The 19,631-nt window shown below is 34.9% G+C and overlaps 1 protein-coding gene across 1 annotated transcript in view; it reads left to right on the top strand.

Moving 5' to 3' along the window:
- The window catches only part of FRMD4A (FERM domain containing 4A), a 367,656-nt gene that overhangs the window by 198,999 nt on the left and 149,026 nt on the right, over positions 1–19,631 (top strand). The window contains exon 5 of the mRNA XM_031940653.1: positions 15,383–15,467. Within this exon, the coding sequence (XP_031796513.1) occupies positions 15,383–15,467 (85 nt within the window). The remainder of the gene's footprint in view (positions 1–15,382; positions 15,468–19,631) is intronic.

Here is a 19,631-nt window from a genome sequence, read left to right as displayed (position 1 = left end):
AAAAATAATATAATAAAGATTCAGTTCAGGGCATAAAGAAATTATGTCAGAGACATCCATCAGAGGTTTGCTATTTTATTACACGAATAGCACATGGGCCCAAACAAATACAATTAGTGAAGTCAGAGTCATAAATGAATGAGCAACTTGATTTTGGAGGATACAGCTTTTAAAATCTCAGGGGAACAGAGACAGGATTTGGGGAGTAAGAGGAAGAACCAGGGAAGCATTAGGGAGAAGTCAGGGAGGGATCAGGTCCCAAAACTTTCTAGAGTTATGCCATTCAAGTCTGGGAAAGCTAATTTATTTTTATATAAAATTATAGTTTATAGAATTCACATTATGACTATCTTAAATATGGTAATAAGACAGTCTGGGAAAGCTGACCCTTTTGTATACTGATTATGATTGATAAGAGGAGCAGGATGGGCTTGTTTTAGCATTTCCTGACTAGGGAACAGAATAAACTAGTTTGGGGTTCATATCAAACTCATTACCAGTTCTGAAAAGATAGTTCAGAGTATGAGTCTAGGGATACTAGGCCAAAGTATAAGTGTTCTGTCTACCAATCCCACCTTCCACATCTTTACATGAACTGTTGTTTACTTCTATGTCCTCTCCTTACCTGTAAAATTGATTTTTTAAAACTTGTTCGGGATTTTAAATGGTTTCCCACTAATTTCATCTTAGTAATTTTATCTTGTCATTCTGACATATTGAACAAAGTTTTTTTTAGATTTTGATCCTGTCATTCATTTCACTCTTTGTCATAGGCATTTTCTGATTTGATAAGCTGGTCATCTACCTATTTGTTTAAGATAGTGATAAAAATACTGAACAGCGAGGGCCAAAGACAGATCCCTGGCATTCTCTACTAGGAATATTCCTTCCTGCTGACATATAGCAAGTAATTATTATTGTTTCATTCTGGAAAGAATCCCCAGGAAAATTATCATGTTTTTCTAATGATGACTACATGCTGTATTCTTTATGCAGAGGCAAGTATAATATATCATCTTCGTGAATATTCCAGACCTTAGATCCTATTTGAAACTAGAGAAAATTTCTCTCCAGCCAGAACGTTTCCCAATGTGTGTGACCTGACCTTCCTTATCAGAGAAGCTGGTGAAATCCATTCTGTTTAACACAAATATCTATGGCCTCAGCTGAGCCATCCATTAAACATGCATATCTTAAAAGCAGTTTGACTCTAGAGACTCTAGTAATGTCATTTCTGCATTGTTTTAAAAAGATATATATCTATATAACAGACCCATGCTCAGTTCAGGTGATGAGTGGATTTTCCTTTGACTTAGTGAGAAGAAAAAATTAAATCACCCTTATAAAAGTGGAAACCATCAAATGTTTTAAGCCAAGCATTGGAAGCTCACAGAATGTAAATATTGCCACATGTTCTATATTGGATGCCATCCCAAGATGGCCTTTTTATTTGGCATATGTACACTCTTTCATAAAAGCACATTCTTAAGAGATGTATGAGAGATGGAACAGAAGTTTCACGCTATTCAACAAATTAGGAAGCGAGAATGCCAAAAGGTTAAGTAACTTGAGTAAAAGAATGAGTCAGTAAAGACCTGAAATTCGAACTCCCTTTCTAGTTTTAAAACCAGATTGTGTTTTTCCAACCAAGTTACCTTCTCAGGATATCTAAAGCCAGTGATCACTGTTAAGTGTTATTTTTTTTTTAGCTTCTCATTTCATTTATTTATTTAATATTTTTCCTATGTGTGTACATTCAACACAATTTTTTTAAACATTTGTTTTTAAGATTTTTGAATTCTAGATTCTCTCCCTTATCCCTACCCACAATTAAGAAACCACATATGAAGTTAGGCAAAACATTTCCATAAAAGTCAAGTTGTCAAAAAAAAAAAAAAAAAAAAACATAGATCTCCTACCTTAATGAAAATAAAAACCCTCAAGAAAAATTAAGTTAAAAATAGAGAAATAAAGAATGCTTCAATCTAGATTTAGACAATCAATTTCTTCTCTAGAATAAATCAATAGGATTTTTATTATAAGTCCTTCAGAGTAATTGTGGATGATTATAGTACTGAGAATAGCAGTAATTTATATCTGGTCATCCCAGAACATTGCTATTACTTTGTATACGATATTTTTCTTTGTTCATGGAGAACTTTCTGGGTTTTTATTTTTTTCTGAGAGCATCCTGCTTATCATTTCCCATAGAACAATAATATTTCACCATAAATACATACCATAATTTATTTGAGCCATTCCCCAATTGATAGGCATCCCCTTAATTTTTTTTGTCCTGAGAAAAGAGCTGCTGTGGATATTTTTTGTGCATATAGGTCATTTTCTTTTTCTTTTCTTTTCTTCCCCCCCTCCCAAATCTCTTTTGGTATTCATGACTAGTCATGGTGTTGTTAGGTCAAATGATATGTGTGAATTTGCTGTTTTTAGAAATCCTTCTAGGAATCTGATCTCTTTTCTGCCAGTTAGCTGTTAGGTATCTGTAGTGTGTGTGTGTGTGTGTGTGTGTGTGTGTGTGTGTGTGTGTGTGTGTGTGTTGTGTGTGTGGTAAATACAAAAGGATAATTTGTGTGTATATGAGAAAATATATAGGCAATATACACTCTCAGCTGGGGGATGAGTAAAAGAGCTCCTCACTATAGCTGTAAGATCTAGTTTGCTATTCTAGACTGGGACTCCAATGACCCAGGCTGCACTGGGACCGTACCAGACTCCCACCTCATTGCCACAGACCCTCGTCCCTGGTGGCCCTGGGCTGAGAGATCCAGATCCAGTGCTTCTGCTGATTCAGAGTCTTGCCTCCCTGATACTGGGGTCCAGGTGGGAGTTGGGGTCAGGGCTGAACTTGCACTGGAATTGTGGACTGGACTCCTACTCTGGTTCCACAGACATGTTCTGTTGACCTTCAGGTCTTCTGGTGTCTCTGGGCTAAGACCCACCAGTACTGAGGCTGATTCAAAGGTCAGTTGGGTCTGGGTGCAGGGCTGTGCTGGTGCACCTTGTCTCAGGACTCCCATCCCTTTTCTGCTGAGTTTCTAAATTGTCTTCAGCTGAAAAATGTTTTATTCTCTTTTGGGGGTGTTCAGATGCTCTAAAATTTGTTTAGAGTCATTATTTAAAGGAATTTGGAGCAGTTTGGGGGGGGAAGTCGGGCAAGCCCCTGCCTTTACTTTGCCATATTGGCGCTACTTTTCACTGTTGAGTTCCTTCATTTCTATAAAATTAAAGAATGAATCAATCGACTGCTCAATTTCCATCTGGTCCTAAATTTCTTCATCCTTGGAAAAAAAGCATCTAGAATCTAGATTTTTATTGGCTTTTCTAGGTACCCTTTCTTTGTCTGCCCTGTCTCATGATGCTCTTTCTCAAATCCATTTTCCACACACATGTGCTAAAATGCTATTCTAAAAGCATAAGGTTGATTATATCATTTTCCTGCTAGATCAGTTATCTTCAATGACTTCCTCTTGCTTCTAGGATAAATGCAAGTTTGGATGGGAGTGAGGAACATTCACAATCTAGTTCCAGCATACCTTTCCATGTTTATTATTGCCTTTCCTGTAGTCCAGATTCCAAACCAACTGGTCTGTTTATTGCTCCTCATCCATGTTATTCCATTGTCCATCTCTCAGCTTTTGCCAAGGCTTTTTCTCCAAGTATGGAATGCATTCTTTCTTCTCTTTTGCCTCTTAGAATCCCTGGCTTCCATTTTTCTTCTAACTTAATTAATTAATTAATTTGTGGTTTAGCACATAAAATGAGCATTTCTATTACACAGTACAATAAAAAGATCATTGCATATGAAACTTCAAATCTATTATGTACAACTTTCTGTTCCTTTCAAACACATAACAAAATTATCATATGATCTTTTTCTTCCCTTACTCCCACCTCTCAGAGATGGCTACCATTAGACCCAATAGATGTGTTTATATATTTATATACATGCCCTTTCTTCTTCTACTCATCTCCCAACTGAAAGCGCCTATTGCCTATATATTTTCATATGTACACATAAATTATCCTTTTGTATTACACACACACACACACACACACACACACACACACACGAGTGTATATGAGTATACTTTTCCCTCCTAGAAAATTAAATCTTCTTAAAGACAGAGACTGATTTGGTTGTTTATTTGTATCTTCAGCAACTAGCACAGTGCCTGGCATGCAGCAATCAATGTTCATTGATTGCCTTGGAAAGGGCCCAATGCTTCAGATTATTGGTAAAAATAACAGAAGTGTTCCCGCAAAGTGCTTATAGTAATTATTACTTCAAAAGAGACATGAGATTCATTAATGGAAAGTGACTCATAAGAGCTTATTACCATCTCTGCTTCTTATAAAAAGTGGTTGAGAAAAGTAAGTTTCAGGTCGAGGAATTAAGATCTTGAAGCTTCAATTCAAATTCTAACCCTGATTTTTTTCTACTCAGCCTAAATCTCATTTAGAAAATGTGTATCTTTGATTTGAAAATGAGGATAAAGGAAACCCCTAAGTAAGTTTTAAGTGGAAAAGGCTGAGGACTTAGGAAAGATCTGAGGTATTAGCCTTTTATCCTCCAAATATAAGAAAGTAAGAGTTCATTTAGAAATAGAGAACCTTACTAGAAGGGAAGAACCCAAAATCCTAACAAGAGGAAGGCAAATGTACTAAAAAACCATGGCACATATAAAACATAGAAAAATTCATTTACTAACCTAAGGATGCTAGCTCATTAGGAAAGAAGGCTCAATTTTATAGTTTTCACTCAAGTACAAACAAGAAATTTAGGGTTTCTCAGTATGGAGAACTTATCTTAGTAAAAGCTTATTATGTGCCAGGTACTACATGAGGCACTGGGCATATAAAGACAGTCAAAAACATATGACCATTTGGTTATTGTATAAACATTAAAATCACTAATTATCCATAAGCTACATCCAGAGTAAATGGAAGGTAATCTGAGAGGGGAAGGCAGCAGTTTTAGGGGGGGGGCAGGTGAAAACACCTCTGAAGAAGATAAGATTTGAAGTAAGTCTTAGAAAATTGAAGATGAAGGTAAGGAGACAGAGCCTTAGAAGCTGACATATTGAATTCAAGGAAGAGCAAGTAGACCAAAGTAGCTGCATTATAAAGGGTTGGTAGACAAGGAGGACAGGAAGAGATGGGTTGGAAATCAGAAAGCTAGAAAGGTAGGAAGGTGATATCTTAGGAAAAACTTTAAATGTTAAAATTCATATTGGATACCTAAAGGTAATTGGGAGCCAGTGGAGCAGAGGGATGATATGCTCATACTTATTCTGAAGCAATTTAGAGAAGTGATAATATCTTAACTTTAGAGAAACATCATCACTGGCCTAGAGTCCAAATCGAGCCTCAGATAATTCCTAGCTATGTGATCTTGGACAAGTCAATTAACTTCTTTTTGATTCATTCTCTCAACTATAAGAGAGGGATAATATAGCATCTATTTGTAAGGTTGTTGTGAGAATCAAATGAGATAATTATTGTGAAGCCCAGTGCCTGGCACATATGTACTATATGAATGTCACTATTAGTATTGTTGTCGTTTATTGTTATTATTTAAAATGACTTTAGTAGCTGAATGGAGGATATATTTAAAAGGAGAAGGGAATGAGAAACAATTTTTTTCTCATTGTTCAGTTGTTTTCAATCGGTCCAAATTTTTGTGACCCACAAAACTTGGGGTTTTCTTGGCAAAGATAATGAAGTGGTTTGCCATTTCCTTCTCCAGGGAAAACAAGTTAGGATGCTACTATTGAAGACAAATAAGTCACAGCCTAGGGAAGAGATGGAAGAAATGGAAAACCTAATCTAAGGTGTTGACTAGGTAGAGAGAAGGGAATGTACATGATAGGTGTTGTAAAGGTAAAAACCACAAGAACAAGAACTAAATTAGACGAATTACGTGAGAATGAGGAATTAATGATGGTAATGGGTTTATGAGTTTAGGTTGTTGGAAAATTTGCCATGTCCTTCATAGAAATAACAAAACTCAAGAGAAGGGATCTTTTGGGGAAAAGATAATGAGTCTCTTTTGGACGTGTTAAACATGAAATGCCTACAGAAGATCCATTTCAAAATATCTAAAATATATTTGGTGATAAATGACTTAACACAGTAGACACTAGGTTCAGACATATAGATATAGAAATTATCTGTATAGAAATAAGTGAAATCTTGGAAGCTGAGGAGAACACCAGGTGAAGTGGTAAAGAGTAAAATGAGAAGAGGGTACAAGGGAGAATTCGAGGGGGTTTTCCATCATTAGTGAATATGATGTGGATAAAGAACCAGTAAAAGAAATTGAGAAAAAGCATTCAGACAGAGAGGAGAAACAGGTAGTGTCCCCAAATCCTACAGAGAAGGAAGTGTCCCCAAGGAGGTGATCAGCAATGTCAAATGCTGCAGAGAGATCAAAAAGGCTAAGGACTGAGAAAAGGACTAGATTTGGAAGTTGAAAACATTGGTAAATCTGGAGATAATGCTGTCAGGTGAATAATAGCACCATAGATAGCATTTCTTTCTATTACATAAGAACATCGTAGATTTGAAGCTGGAAAAGATTTTAGGAATCATCTAATTCAGCCCCCTCATTGTATAAATACAGATACAGATACCCAAGAAAATTATTGGATTTGCTGAGGTTACCTAATCCCAACAATCTGACTTTGGCCAGATCTCTGATTCCAATGGGTCTCTTCATAATTATAGGATAAACTTAGAAATGATGTCAGGAAAAGAGTAAATGAAATAGAAAAAGATAGTACAGACTATCCACAAAAGCCATTCCTTCTGGATCTCTGACACAAATTTGATTATTTTGTCTACCAACAAGGAACAATATTTAGACATTTCTTCCTTTAATACATACCATGTCTGATTCTTCTGCAAAATGGGACAAAGCACATAGGATAAAATGGAGAGAGGGAGACTGCTTTAGAGACAGGCAAGCAAGTTCTCACCCTATCCCTTACTTATTTGTATATTTCATAGTCCTCCTTTCCCTCCTCCTCACTATTATTTTGCATTCATGCATAAATTCACAAAACCAAGAGGATATCAGAAAGATATGACAGAATTAACAATTAAAGGAGTGGCTAGTGAACTCCTGGAAAGGCTGATGCGATTCGCACTGATCTTTATCTTTCCCCCACCATAATTTAAAAAATACAAGTACCCAACTGGTTTTGGTTTTTGCTGTTAGTTTTCCTCTATACTTTTTCTGAACTTTTCATTCTTTCCCATTGATAAGTGTCTAGATTACTCAGCATCCCATCAAATAGTATTCAAGTATTCATCTTTATTTGGTGCTCTTTTGGATACTGGGCAAAACTGGCTAGTCAATCATTAATGATTATAATCAGTGCTATCTAATCTCTCTTATATTAATTTCATTTGACTTTTGCAGCCATTGCATTTTGTAGCATTGGTATAGATTAGGTAAGCATTATTACCGTTTGGAAGGTAAAGGAACTGAGGCACAGAAAGACTATATGACTTGTCTATGAGCATATATAGTTAGTTAGTAGCAGAGACAGAAGCCTAAATCTAAATTTTTAATCTCTTATCCTTTCTACTTTATCACATAATTTCCCTATAGTTTTTTAAATTGGACCTAGGTTTTCATTGAATAATAAGCATTTACATTAATCTTTACCATATGCCAAGTTTTGTAGGTAAGTAAGGTAGGTAGGTAAGATTATTGGCTTGGTATGTGACTTAAATTCCTAATTTTGCCACTTTATCATATGAGTTAAATTCCTAAATTTGCCACTTATTACTTGTATGACTTTAGGCAAGTCACTTAATCTCTCTGGGTATGTTCCCTTATCTGTTAAAGTAAGAAGTCTGGACTTGGTAAAATGTAAAGTCATCTTATGCTATAAAGCTCAGTTGATCCTGGAAGAACCTGTAATTTTATTGATGTAAAAAATTCTGGTATGGAAACTCATTCTACCAGTGCAGATGCAAAACTCTGTGCTACTGGGATACTGGGTGATTAAGTGATTGGCCCAGAATGACATAGCCATGATTTATCAGAGACAGGACCTAAAACCAGGACTTCCCAATTCTGAATCCAACTCCTTATTCACTGTAGAATACTGCCCTCCCTGGGAAATACTATAACAAAAAAAGAAAGAGAGGAAGGAAGAAATGAAAAAAGGAGGAAAGGGAGGAAGGGAAGAATGAAAGAAGGAAGGAAGGAAGGAAAGAAAGGGAAGGAGAGAATTTCTTATCCATTAAGAGATATTACACTCTAATTTAGGATATCAAAAATATACATAGAAAAATTGAAGAACATTCATCATATCAACAACTACAAAAATAATATGATCTAAATTATGGTTTAAATAAATGTCAGAGTCCCTATTTACTTCTGTCTTCACTCTCATCTTCTTCTTATGGTAGAAGATAAGTGAATGTTCTTTGAATGAAGATGGAACACTTTTCTCTATGGGTTTATATGACATACAGTAATGGAAAGTACAAAGCACTCAAAGTAAACAATATAAAATTATTAGCATATGACTTGAATTAAATAAATGGAATTTGCTTTTCATAAATACTCAGCAATTCCTGAGTGACAGCTATGTTATAGAATTAATTGACAGAATCCTAGTGCCATTCAAGGAATTCACAGGCCCAGAAACTGGCCAAAAGAAAATGGATGTGAAATCCATGGGAATTTTTCAGTTCAAATTTCAAGCTCAGAAAGTTTTCTACAGCTTTGGGTTCCATTCCTTTTAACTTTTAGCCCAGCTGAGTGCCTTGTAGCTCTGGCAATGTATCCAGTGTGTTAGGAAAAATAAACAGAGACTTGGTTAAATCTCTTCCAATCTGGTTTTTCACAAACAATAACCTGAAGTAAGTTATTAAAGAAAACCAAGAAAGCGAAGCTGAAAAACTTTATCAGAAAGAAGATTTTTATAGTTACTTTTGCAAAAGACTGAAGTTTTTCTCTCCTGACAGATATAGCACTATCTTTTGCCACTTAGAGTAGCAGTGATTGTGCATATCTTACTATGATCTACTGCATGTTAATTTGACCCTAGACAGATGTTTTCAGTTAAGATTTAGTGCTGTTGAAATTTTAAATAGTTTAGATGTTTAGTTACAAAAACTCAGTGAGATTTCTAGTCCAGATCTCATTGTTTTCATTTATTCTTTCCTCCCAGTGCCTGTCCTTCTCTCTATCCCATCCCCTTCTTCCTCTGTCTTCTTCCTTCTTTCTTTTTCTCTGTCTCTGTGTGTCTCCATCTGTCTGTGGATTTATTCTCAAATTTAGGTGGATTATTCTCAAAGAAACTATTGACTTGTAAAGTTAACATCCCTTTAACTCAGAAGGATCATCCTAAGAATTAGCTGGTGGAAGCACTGATTCCAACAGGACTATTTCATTTCCTTAGATTTACTATAGGAAGAGATAGTTTCTTTTTAAATAAGTTGCACCCTCATTGCTTTGCCCTGGAAGATAAGGAAATGGTACAATACTGCCACCTAATGTTAAGAAGAAGAATTTCAAATCAAGAAACTTGATTGAGAGGAAGAATCAGCCCATCATATCAATATTTCTCTCCTCCTTCCCCCAAGGACTCTCCTCCCTGATGCATGAAATTCTTTCCTCTCTAAGGATTATAAATCGAGCTTCGTGGGGCTAGTAAGTACAAATTCTATTTCTGACACAATACAGGTGGGAAGTTGTAGCACAGAGACTTAAGTGAATTTTTCAGGGTTACACAGCCAGTGTGTGACAGTCTTGTTACTTAGGATTTTCCAGTCTATTATCTGACAAGCAAAGACACAGGAAACAACTTTGTGAGCTCTGTCAAGTAGAAGATGATTTTTTCTTGGGTTCCTGTTCATTATTCCATATTAGATCATGATGCTTCTATTTCCATTGACTTTAAAGAATCAAAGATTCAAGCTTGAAGCAACCTCAAAGGCCATCTAGTCTAACCTGAACCTGAAAAAGAATGCCTTCCATATCATACCCAACAATAATCATCCAACTTTTGCCTGAAGACTTGCAGTAAAAGGAAACCTACTCCTTCCTAAAAAAACAAAATTTACATTTAGATAACTCTAATAATAGGGTAATAATAGAGATCATCTGGTCTCCTGATTTTACATATTGAAACAAATAAGACCCAGAAAAGTTTAGTGAGGTCTAAGATCATTTAGCAATTGACAGAGCTAAGACTTGAACCAAATCCTGGGTTACTCTGCTGTAATTCTCCATTTGAGCTGATATCTAAATACTAATTACAGGATTTTATCTGATGTCTTCCTGACTTTCAACATAGCACTCTATCGATTGGGCTAGCTAGCTATCTTGGGACTTAATTCCAACTTTGTAACTATAGTTGATTTAGTCTAAATATGAGATGATCGGATTAAAATCTTTCACAATTATGAATGACTAATAGACTTATTAATATAATGAAAAAGCACTGGATTGGGACTCAAAGAACCAGAATTCTCATCCTAACCCTAAATCTACCTATTGAGATTACTTCTCCTGGTGCTGTTTCCTAATTTACAAAATAGAATGATTATTTCGTTCTTATTTCATTCTTAAGTCTTTCGTCCTTAAAACAGGGATTGATTAATCCAAATGAATCAAATTCAAAACAAAGTTTGCTATCATGACATTTTTGGAACAGGGAAGATTTCAAAGTGTTCCTTATTGACTTCTGGTTTTTATTCCTGCCAAAAACCCCATAAATACATATTCAACACAAGAAAAACAGGCATCAATGACTTGGAATTCCATTTCTGAAAAAAATCTTTTCCTTCCCTTGGGTGTTATAAAACCACCAGTATTAGGTGTCATTAATTTAGAGCAATAAAGTCACTGAATCATTGTGCCAAAACAAACAATAACAACTTTCACAAAATCATCTGTTAGCTTTTACTAAGATGAATATCCAAATTTTCCTGAACTGAAATCTGTCCGTTCTCTTCCCTAATTCCAAAATTCATACAAAAAATAAATCAGCATTTTACTAGACATTATATGGCATTTGATATCATTTAGCTTTCATTCCACCTGTGAAGAGATGATGTCATTTAACTTAAAGACAGATCCATGCATAAAAACACATTTTTGCCTGCAGCAATCTAAGTATAGAAAGATTCTTTTGGACTCTGTGCAACACGCCAATGCAACCGTTAAGCCTGCCTTAAATCATATTTTTACATGCTTCTCAAACTATTTCATCAGGAACCTCATGACCTCTGCCTTTCCCAAATCTCCTTGCATGAGTGTCTATCCCAAAAGATCATTAGCCCCAGCCAGTGATAGAGTTCTATCCCTTGTCCACAGCCTAAAAAATAGTTTCTATAGAAAATGTGAAATTTTCTGCAGCGTTTAACATGTAATTCTCCTGAATATAATTTGTTACATTTACATAAAGTATACAGTTTAATTAGTGACATAAATGATGCCCAACTTGAATATGATCATACTTCTCTTTTAAAGTAAAATGTAATACTTATTTTGACATTCTTTTTTTTATTTTAAAGTTCCACATTCCTTTCCTCATTCCCACCCTTCCCACACACACTGAGAATGCAAGCAATATGATATAAATTATACATGTGAAATCATGTAAAACATATTTCCATATTAGCTGTAGTGCCAAAAAAAACAGGAAAAGTAAAGTGAGAAAACTGTATTCAATTTGCACTCAGAGTTCAATCAGTTCTTTCTTTGAAGGTGGATAGCATTTTTCATCATGAGCCCTCTAGAATTGTCTTAGATCATTGTACTAATCAAAATAACTAAGTCTTTCATGGTTGATTATCATTAAAACGTTGCTGTTATTGTTTAAATTGATCTGCTAGTTCTGCTCATTTTGCTTCATATTTCTTCACATGTTTTTCTGAAATCATGCCTCTCATCATTTCTTATGACACAATAGTGTCTTTCACAATCATGTGCCACAACTTGTTCAGCTATTTCCCAATTGGTGGACATGCCCTCAATTTCCAATTTTTTGTTACTACAGAAAGAATTGATATAAAAAAAATTTGTGCGTATATTTCCCTTTCCTTTTTTTCTTACCTCTTTGGGGTATAGATCTTGTAGTGATCAAAGACTATGCATAGTTTTATAGCTCCAAATTGTTTTCCTAAAAGGTTGGACCAATTCACAACTCCACCAGTGCTTTATTATTAGTGTACCTAGTTTCACTCATCTCTTCTAGCATTTAGTATTTCTAATAGATGTGAAGTTGTACCTTAAACGTGTTTTAATTTACCTTTATTTAAGCAATAGTGATTTAGAGCATTTTTTCATGTGACTTTTACAAACTGCCTGTTCATATCCTTTAATAATTTATAAATTGGGGAATGGTTCTTCTTGTTATAAATTTAACTCAGTTGCTTCTATATTTGAGAAATGAGGCCTTTATCAAAGAAACTTGCTGTAAAATGTTTTGCTCTTATTTCATTGTCTCTAGTAACTTTTATCAAAATAGTTTCCCTGATTATCTCTTTTAATTAGGATGCTTTTTTTGCTTTTCCATTGTCTGAAATTATGATTATTACTCCTGCCTCTTTTAATTCAGCTGAAGAATATTATATTCTGTTTTATCTTCTTATTTTACCTTTGTGGATATGTCTTTCTGTTTCAAGTGACACACACTGTTGTCCAAGTCAGTTATTTTTCCAGTGAAATATTTCACATTTTCTTCTCTGTATTTTATTTTAAAATAAAACAAAGTATTTTTATTTTCTTAATGTCTCATGGAGTCATTAGCTTCTACTTGGTCCTTTTAATTTGGAGGGAATTATTTTCCTCAATAAGTTTTTGTACCTCTTTTTTCTTCATTTGGTCTCTTTTGTTTCTTAAAGAATTCTTTTCTTCAGTATTTTGTGCCTCTTCTATCAAGCTGTTAATTCTCTTTCACAATATCCCTGGTTTTCCTCTGCCACTCTTTATCTCTTTCCATAATTCTCCCAGGAATTCTATTTGGCTTTCTGATTAGTATTTTTCTTCAAGACTGATTATAGGCATTTTCACATTATTGTCTTCTGAGTTTGTGTCTTGGTCTTCTTTACCACAATAGCTTTTTATGGTCAAGTTCTTTTTTGTGGTTGCTGTTTGCTTATTTTCCCAACCAATTTCTTGACTTTATACTATCTGTTAAAGTTGATATTTATACATTTATGGATAAGAAGGCCCTGTCTCAAGCTTCAAGCTTTTATGCTCTCATTTTCAGAGCTTGTTCTGGGAATCTTTAAATTTTCAGTGGTATAATCTAAGGAGAGGTGGGATGACCACTTTCTAGACCTATACTCTAGTCTATATTCAGGAAGAACCCCTGGTTTCCTAAGGGTGCAATTACTAGCACTCGTCTAGGCCCTGAAACTGTGACCAGAGCCCCTGCTCTTCAGCAGTTGCAAACACTGCATTTCTCTGCTTTTGAACTGTGGCCAGAGCTCCTACTCCTTCATAACTGACTGCAAACACTCCTCTGCTCTGGATCAGTGATCCAGAACTCTATGTGAGCGAGAGATTTGCTGACCAGCACCAGCAAAGAGTCCCCTGTAATCTCTTTCTGACTAGTTGTCTGACCCCCTTATTATCTCTGGACTGAGAGCTTCCAAAGCTGCTCCTTGGTCACTTCCAACACTAACTGGTAGGGCCATCACCCACCCCAGTAACACAGACCTTTCCTGCTGACTTCTTAAGGTGTCTGAGGCTGGAAAAATATCTCACCCCAACCTTCTGTTGGTTCTGCAGTTCAAAATTCAATCAAGCATTATTTTAAAGTTATCTGGAGGAAAATGTTTGGAGAGTTTGGCTGGGTTGCTACCTCGACTTTGCCATCTTGGCTCCACCAGTCATACTTTTCAATAATCCCTTCCAATTTCCCCCCCATTTTTAGAAAACATGAATAAATGTAGTCACTTGGATTTATAGGAAACAAACACTAGTAGACATTATACCATATTAGAATTTACTCAATGATAATTGAAAAATATACAAGCCATTTTAAAAGTCAAAGTTCTGGCATTAAAAACTACATTGTGAATGTCTGTGTGGCCACAGATTCTTCAGAGGCAATGTTTTAGCAAAAAATAAATTCTGAAGCCAATGTGTGAAGATATATTTTTGTGCATGTGAATTTAAATAATTTCAGTGTCTTTCATCGTGGGGAAAAATAAACTTCTAAGAACCATCTGTATAGCAGATGTGTATAAATTCAATTTCATATGGTACTATAAGCATTAGTATCACAGAATTAGGAAATCTTATCTTTCTTTGGATATGTAGAAATCATAGCAATTCCCTCTCCATTCTATTCAACTTATTAGAAAAAAAAGACATTCAATTGAACCCAATCCATTTGGAGGATGGTGTCAAATGGATCCCTTCAGTCCACCTATTGACTTAGAAAAGCAGAAATTAACATTATCTATCTTATTCTGTTTTTATTTATTTTGTTAAACATTTTACAATTACATTTTAATCTGCTTCTGGTCAAGATTTTGACACCTTTGATTTGGATTATAAAGAATAAATTAATGCTGAAAATTGCTAGTAGCAAGGCAAGTTGAAGAAAGACTGAAGAAAGAATTAAAGAAATAGTAAAGGCAAAGCCCTTGTTTCAAAAATTAATGGCAGAATCATTACTTTAGGTATCAGGAAATTCATACAGGACAGACAGATATAGCTGTGCTTGAAACCACAATAGTCTTTTCCTAAAGAGGTATTATATAAACACATTGAATCTTATAGTATAAAGGAACCACAAGGGGTCATAAAGTCCAATTACTTGCTGAGCAATTCCTTTTATGATGTCACTGGCAAGTAGTTTTTTCTGGCTTCATTTGAAGACCTTCATTAATGGAGAATTCATTACATCTTGAGGCAGTCTGTTCTACTTTTCGACAGTTCAAATTGTTAAGAGGTGGAGTTCCTCATGCCATCATAATATTGAACTGAAATCCAGCTCTCTATAACTCTCATCCACTATTTCTAGTTTTACATTCTGGGACTGAACAAACCAATGCAAAGTATTCTTTCCCATGACAGTTCTTCAAATGCAATATCCTATCCTCAAGTTCTGTCCATTTCCCTGAAATGTTCTAAGATGCTATAGTTCAAGTCTCTTTACCATCCCAGTTACGTATGCTCCATTACATTCTTACATCACAATGTACTTCCTAAATTCAGAAAATATTGACTGATTAGATAAGGAAAAACCCACCAATTATGAAATCTTTCTGCATTTGTCTGTGTATACACTCTGGTCCTTCTTCAATGTCTTTCTTTAGTTTACAGTATCAGTAGACTTTGCTGCTCCCTTAACTTCTGCCTCTTCTGTTTTCTCTTTAGGTTCTATATTGAAAGCATTTCATACCTAAAGGATAACGCCACCATTGAGCTATTCTTCTTGAATGCAAAATCATGCATCTATAAGGTAAGAGTTCTTTGTCAAGACTTAGAGAGTTGTCTTTCTGAAACTGGATAGCATCATTTAAAATTGTGTCTTACAAGATTTCTATAATAAGGCTTATTATACTGACATACATTTCTGTGAGTTAGGACTTTATACAATAAAGTATGAAATGGTAAATTGTACCTTCCAGGCTTGGTTCCTTGTGAAATTTCCATGGATTTTCTTGATAAATGTCCAGGCAACAAATCTATGAATACTTGAAAGACGATTCTCATTATGTGACTCATAAAATGGTTCATTTTGAAAGGTCTTATAAAAATATAGATATTTATAAGAACTTGGTTCAAGTTTTGGGTCAGTCACTTCCTTTTGTATAACTATATAGTCACTTTATTCCCTTAAGCCTCAGTTTCTTTATCTTTTATATGATGAAATAATATTGAACTACTTATTTAAGAAATCTTTGTAAACATTAGGGCATGAAAAAATGTGTCATCATTATGAATACTATACTTTCTGGAGTGCAATGAAATGGGAGTTAAAGGAAGAACTGAAAACTTCCTAGTGACAAATTCAACTTTCTAGTTTTCCTAACTGGTTTTGTGATATTTGAAGAAAGCTAGAGAATTCAGTGGAACCCTAGCCAACAGTCAAACATAGCACCTGTGGTAGAAGTAGCATCAGTTTTAAAAATCAATGTTTCTCCCCTCCCACTCTATAAAACAAGTCACACATATAAGGTATTTGAGCATCAGATCAAAAGCCATTCAGGCTTATGAAGGCCCAATTATTCATTTTTCAGTTATCTGACTCTTTGTGACTCCATATGGGGTTTTCTTGGCAAAGATACTGGAGTAGTTTGCCATTCCCTTCTCCAGCTCATTTTACAGATGAAAAAACTGAGGTGAACAGAATAAAGAATTTGCTCAGGATCACACAGCTAGTAAGCATCCGAGTTCAGACTTGAATTCAGGAAAATTGAGTCTTCCTAATTCTAAGCCCAGTCCTTTATCCACTGCACCACCGCTCTTTATAAGGGCAAGTTAAGGACAAAAGGTCTAAGTGATAAAAGGGGAAAAGAAAATATTTAATGACTTGGATTATGGAATTCCTTACATCAAGATGTTATTTATTTGGATAATTCTATTTCAAAATATAAATATTATATTTGTTTGAAAATATTATATTTGTTTGAGCTTACATATTTCACTAAAAGACATCTGAAGAAACTGGGTCACAATTCTTAATTTTTCTAATGAGCAAGACTCTGTTGTAAGTTGTAACAAAGAGCAAATGTCATGTCAAAACAGGCTCTAGTAAGATTTCAAAATACATTAATCCTGACCTTGTAAACTTTAAAGAAATGTTGTCAAAAATGATTCCAAGTAAAGAGAATAACCAGTTCTAATAGAAACCATACTATCAGGGTTCTTTTCCTGGGTATGTGGACATTAGCCAAAGTACAATATCTCTACTTCAGTAATTGCTGACTTAATTGGGTTTTTTAAAGGGTCTGGTTTAAGTAGTCTTTTAATTTCACATTCTTTTTATTATTATTCTTATGGGGGAAATTCAAATAAACTTCCTATGTACACACAAAAAAAGTTGATATAGTTGTGTCATTTTATATGCAATCCTTGTGTTAATAAGTCTCAAAGGACACAAAAGGCCCAAATATATACTATCAAGAATTTCTGTCTCTTGTTTCTCTGGCCTTCCCCCAAACACCCTGATAACCTGGGAACTTCCTGTCTGATACCATCCTACTAGGTTATTGTATTTTTTAAGTACCTAAGGCTCAAAAGATAAGCAGATTTTGTTAATGACAAAGAACCCTGAGGTCTCTATCTTTTCCAAACCTTTCTCCTGGCTTCCTTTAAGTCTCAACTAAAATTCTACCTTTTATAGGAAGCATTTCCCTGTCTCCCTTAATTCTAGTACCTTCTTTTTGTTGATTATCTCCCGTTTATTCTGTAGATAGCTAGTTTTTATCAGTGTATATTGTCTCCCCCAATAGACTGTGTATTTCTTCAGGACAGGGACTGTCCTTTGACTTTCTTTGTACCCTCAGCACTTAGCATAGTGCTTTGCACATAGGAGGTGTTTAATAAGTGGTTATTGATTGACAAGAAGCCTTTGTCACTTAGACTATTGCCTAAGATGGGGCGCTAGCAGAGAGTTCCTATAATCATTTGTCCATAATAGTTCTCTCTTCCATTGCTTTCCATACTCCTTCTCATCCCTCTGCCTTACAAGCATTACATATAATTACCTTTCAAGAGGTCTTCTACATGCAACTTGAGCTTCTCGTTGTCTCATACAGTTCTTCTTATGGCCCAGCATATGTCACCAGTCCCTCTTCCTCACCAAAATCCTCATCTCTTGATTAGCCTGTATAGAGGGCACAATACTATATGCCTATGGTTTTCTGCATTCTATGTTAGGTAGAACTCTCGGTATCACCCTTCTCCAGGACATTAAATCACCACTGGATGGCACCAGTCAATGCATTTGCTTGGGAATCACTACTTTAAGGGAAAAGCACTCCATTGTCCACCAGCATTCAGAGTGATTTTTTATCTGAAAGGAAGTTCCAGAATTATTTAAAACATACAATTCGGAAAACATTTTCCCTTACCACTTTGCAATACAGGTTATCCCATTACTGTGAAAATATGGAGCTGCCCAACTTGAAATGCCCTAATTGGGGAAGTAATGGTCTTCCTTAACTGAAATCTTTGAGCAAAGGCTGGAAGACTATTTGCAAAGGACATAATAGAGAAGATTCCTATCCAGATATAACTTAAATTAGGTGGCATCTGAGTTACTTTCCAACTCTGAAATTTTTTTGATTTATTGAATACTTTTATTCCCAGGATACTGTATATAAATCAATTTTTGTACATTGATATATTTTAAATATAGTACAATATCTTGCTGGTTTAAAGAAATTTAAATAAAGTGAATAATAACTTCCTTGCTTCAATATTTGAAAGATTCATGATTTATTAAAATGTTTGGCGCCTAGCACAGTGCCTGGCAAATGGTATGTCCTTAATGCTGCTTGACTACTTATTGATTTGAATAGTTTACAAACCTCTTCCATCACTCTCCTTCAAATTAGGAGCTTGATAGGCTTTCAAAGTTGTTCCTTCTAAAAATTTAGCATCCTGATGACATGGTGATCAGCCTATCTGAAATTAGGATGGTTCTTGTACAACAGAGATAGAAGTAATCATCAATCCCTATTTTAATTATTAATAATGACAACAACAACAGCTAGAAGTTATCTACCACTTTAAAGTTTGCAAATATCTCCTTTGATCCTCTCAAGAACCCTTTGAAGTTGCTGCTTTTCTTATCCCCTTGAGGAAACTAAGGCACAAAGCTACACAAGTTAATAAGTGTATAAGTCAGGATTTGAAGTCAGAGCTTCATGATCCCAAGTTCTACATTATATACCATTTGGATACCTCTAGTCATACCTGACAGAATTTTTCCTCCAATTACAGAGCCATAGAGGAACACTTCCACATTGTAAGGCATCGGAATTGGATTTTAGTGAAAGTATCACTTACTCTTTTATCTTATTTGCAGATGTTTGTTCTTTTATTGGATGCACATAAAACAGAAAATCCCTGAATTTCATAGGATGTCTTTTAAATTACAAATACAACTGTTTCTTCAGAACTTGATGAAGTGGTTGAAAGGATCTTAAACAGGCCAACTTGGTCAGACATTCTTGCTTAAGTAAATACCAGTTTGAGAATAACAATAATTAGATTGGTTCCATTGAAGAACTGTTTAAATTCTAATAGAATCAGTGTTATTACTTTCATCATGAAAATACTCTGCACACATTAATTATATAATCATACAATCATCCTATGAAATAGAAAGAAATTATTTTTTATCTTTCCTATATTCTCTTTTCCTCTATGAAATAGAATGAAATTCATCCTCTTTCTTCTACCCTATTTTCTTCCTTCCCTCTTTCCCTCCCTCTGTATATGAGCATCTCTCTATGTGTGTATATATGTACATCTATTTAACTTACAATACTAAAACTTGTCAGTAATGAAAAGAATTTCTTGGATATCAGCAATAATTGTATTTTAAATTTTATACAATTTATTGATTTAGAACTTAAAGGTGCCTAATAGGTCATCTAATTCTCTCTCTGTT

The sequence above is a fragment of the Sarcophilus harrisii genome, chromosome 5 (assembly GCF_902635505.1).
Source record: "Sarcophilus harrisii chromosome 5, mSarHar1.11, whole genome shotgun sequence".
Classification (NCBI taxonomy): Eukaryota; Metazoa; Chordata; class Mammalia; order Dasyuromorphia; family Dasyuridae; genus Sarcophilus; species Sarcophilus harrisii.
Note: the sequence above shows the minus strand (reverse complement) of the source record. Positions and strands in the feature narration are given on the sequence as shown.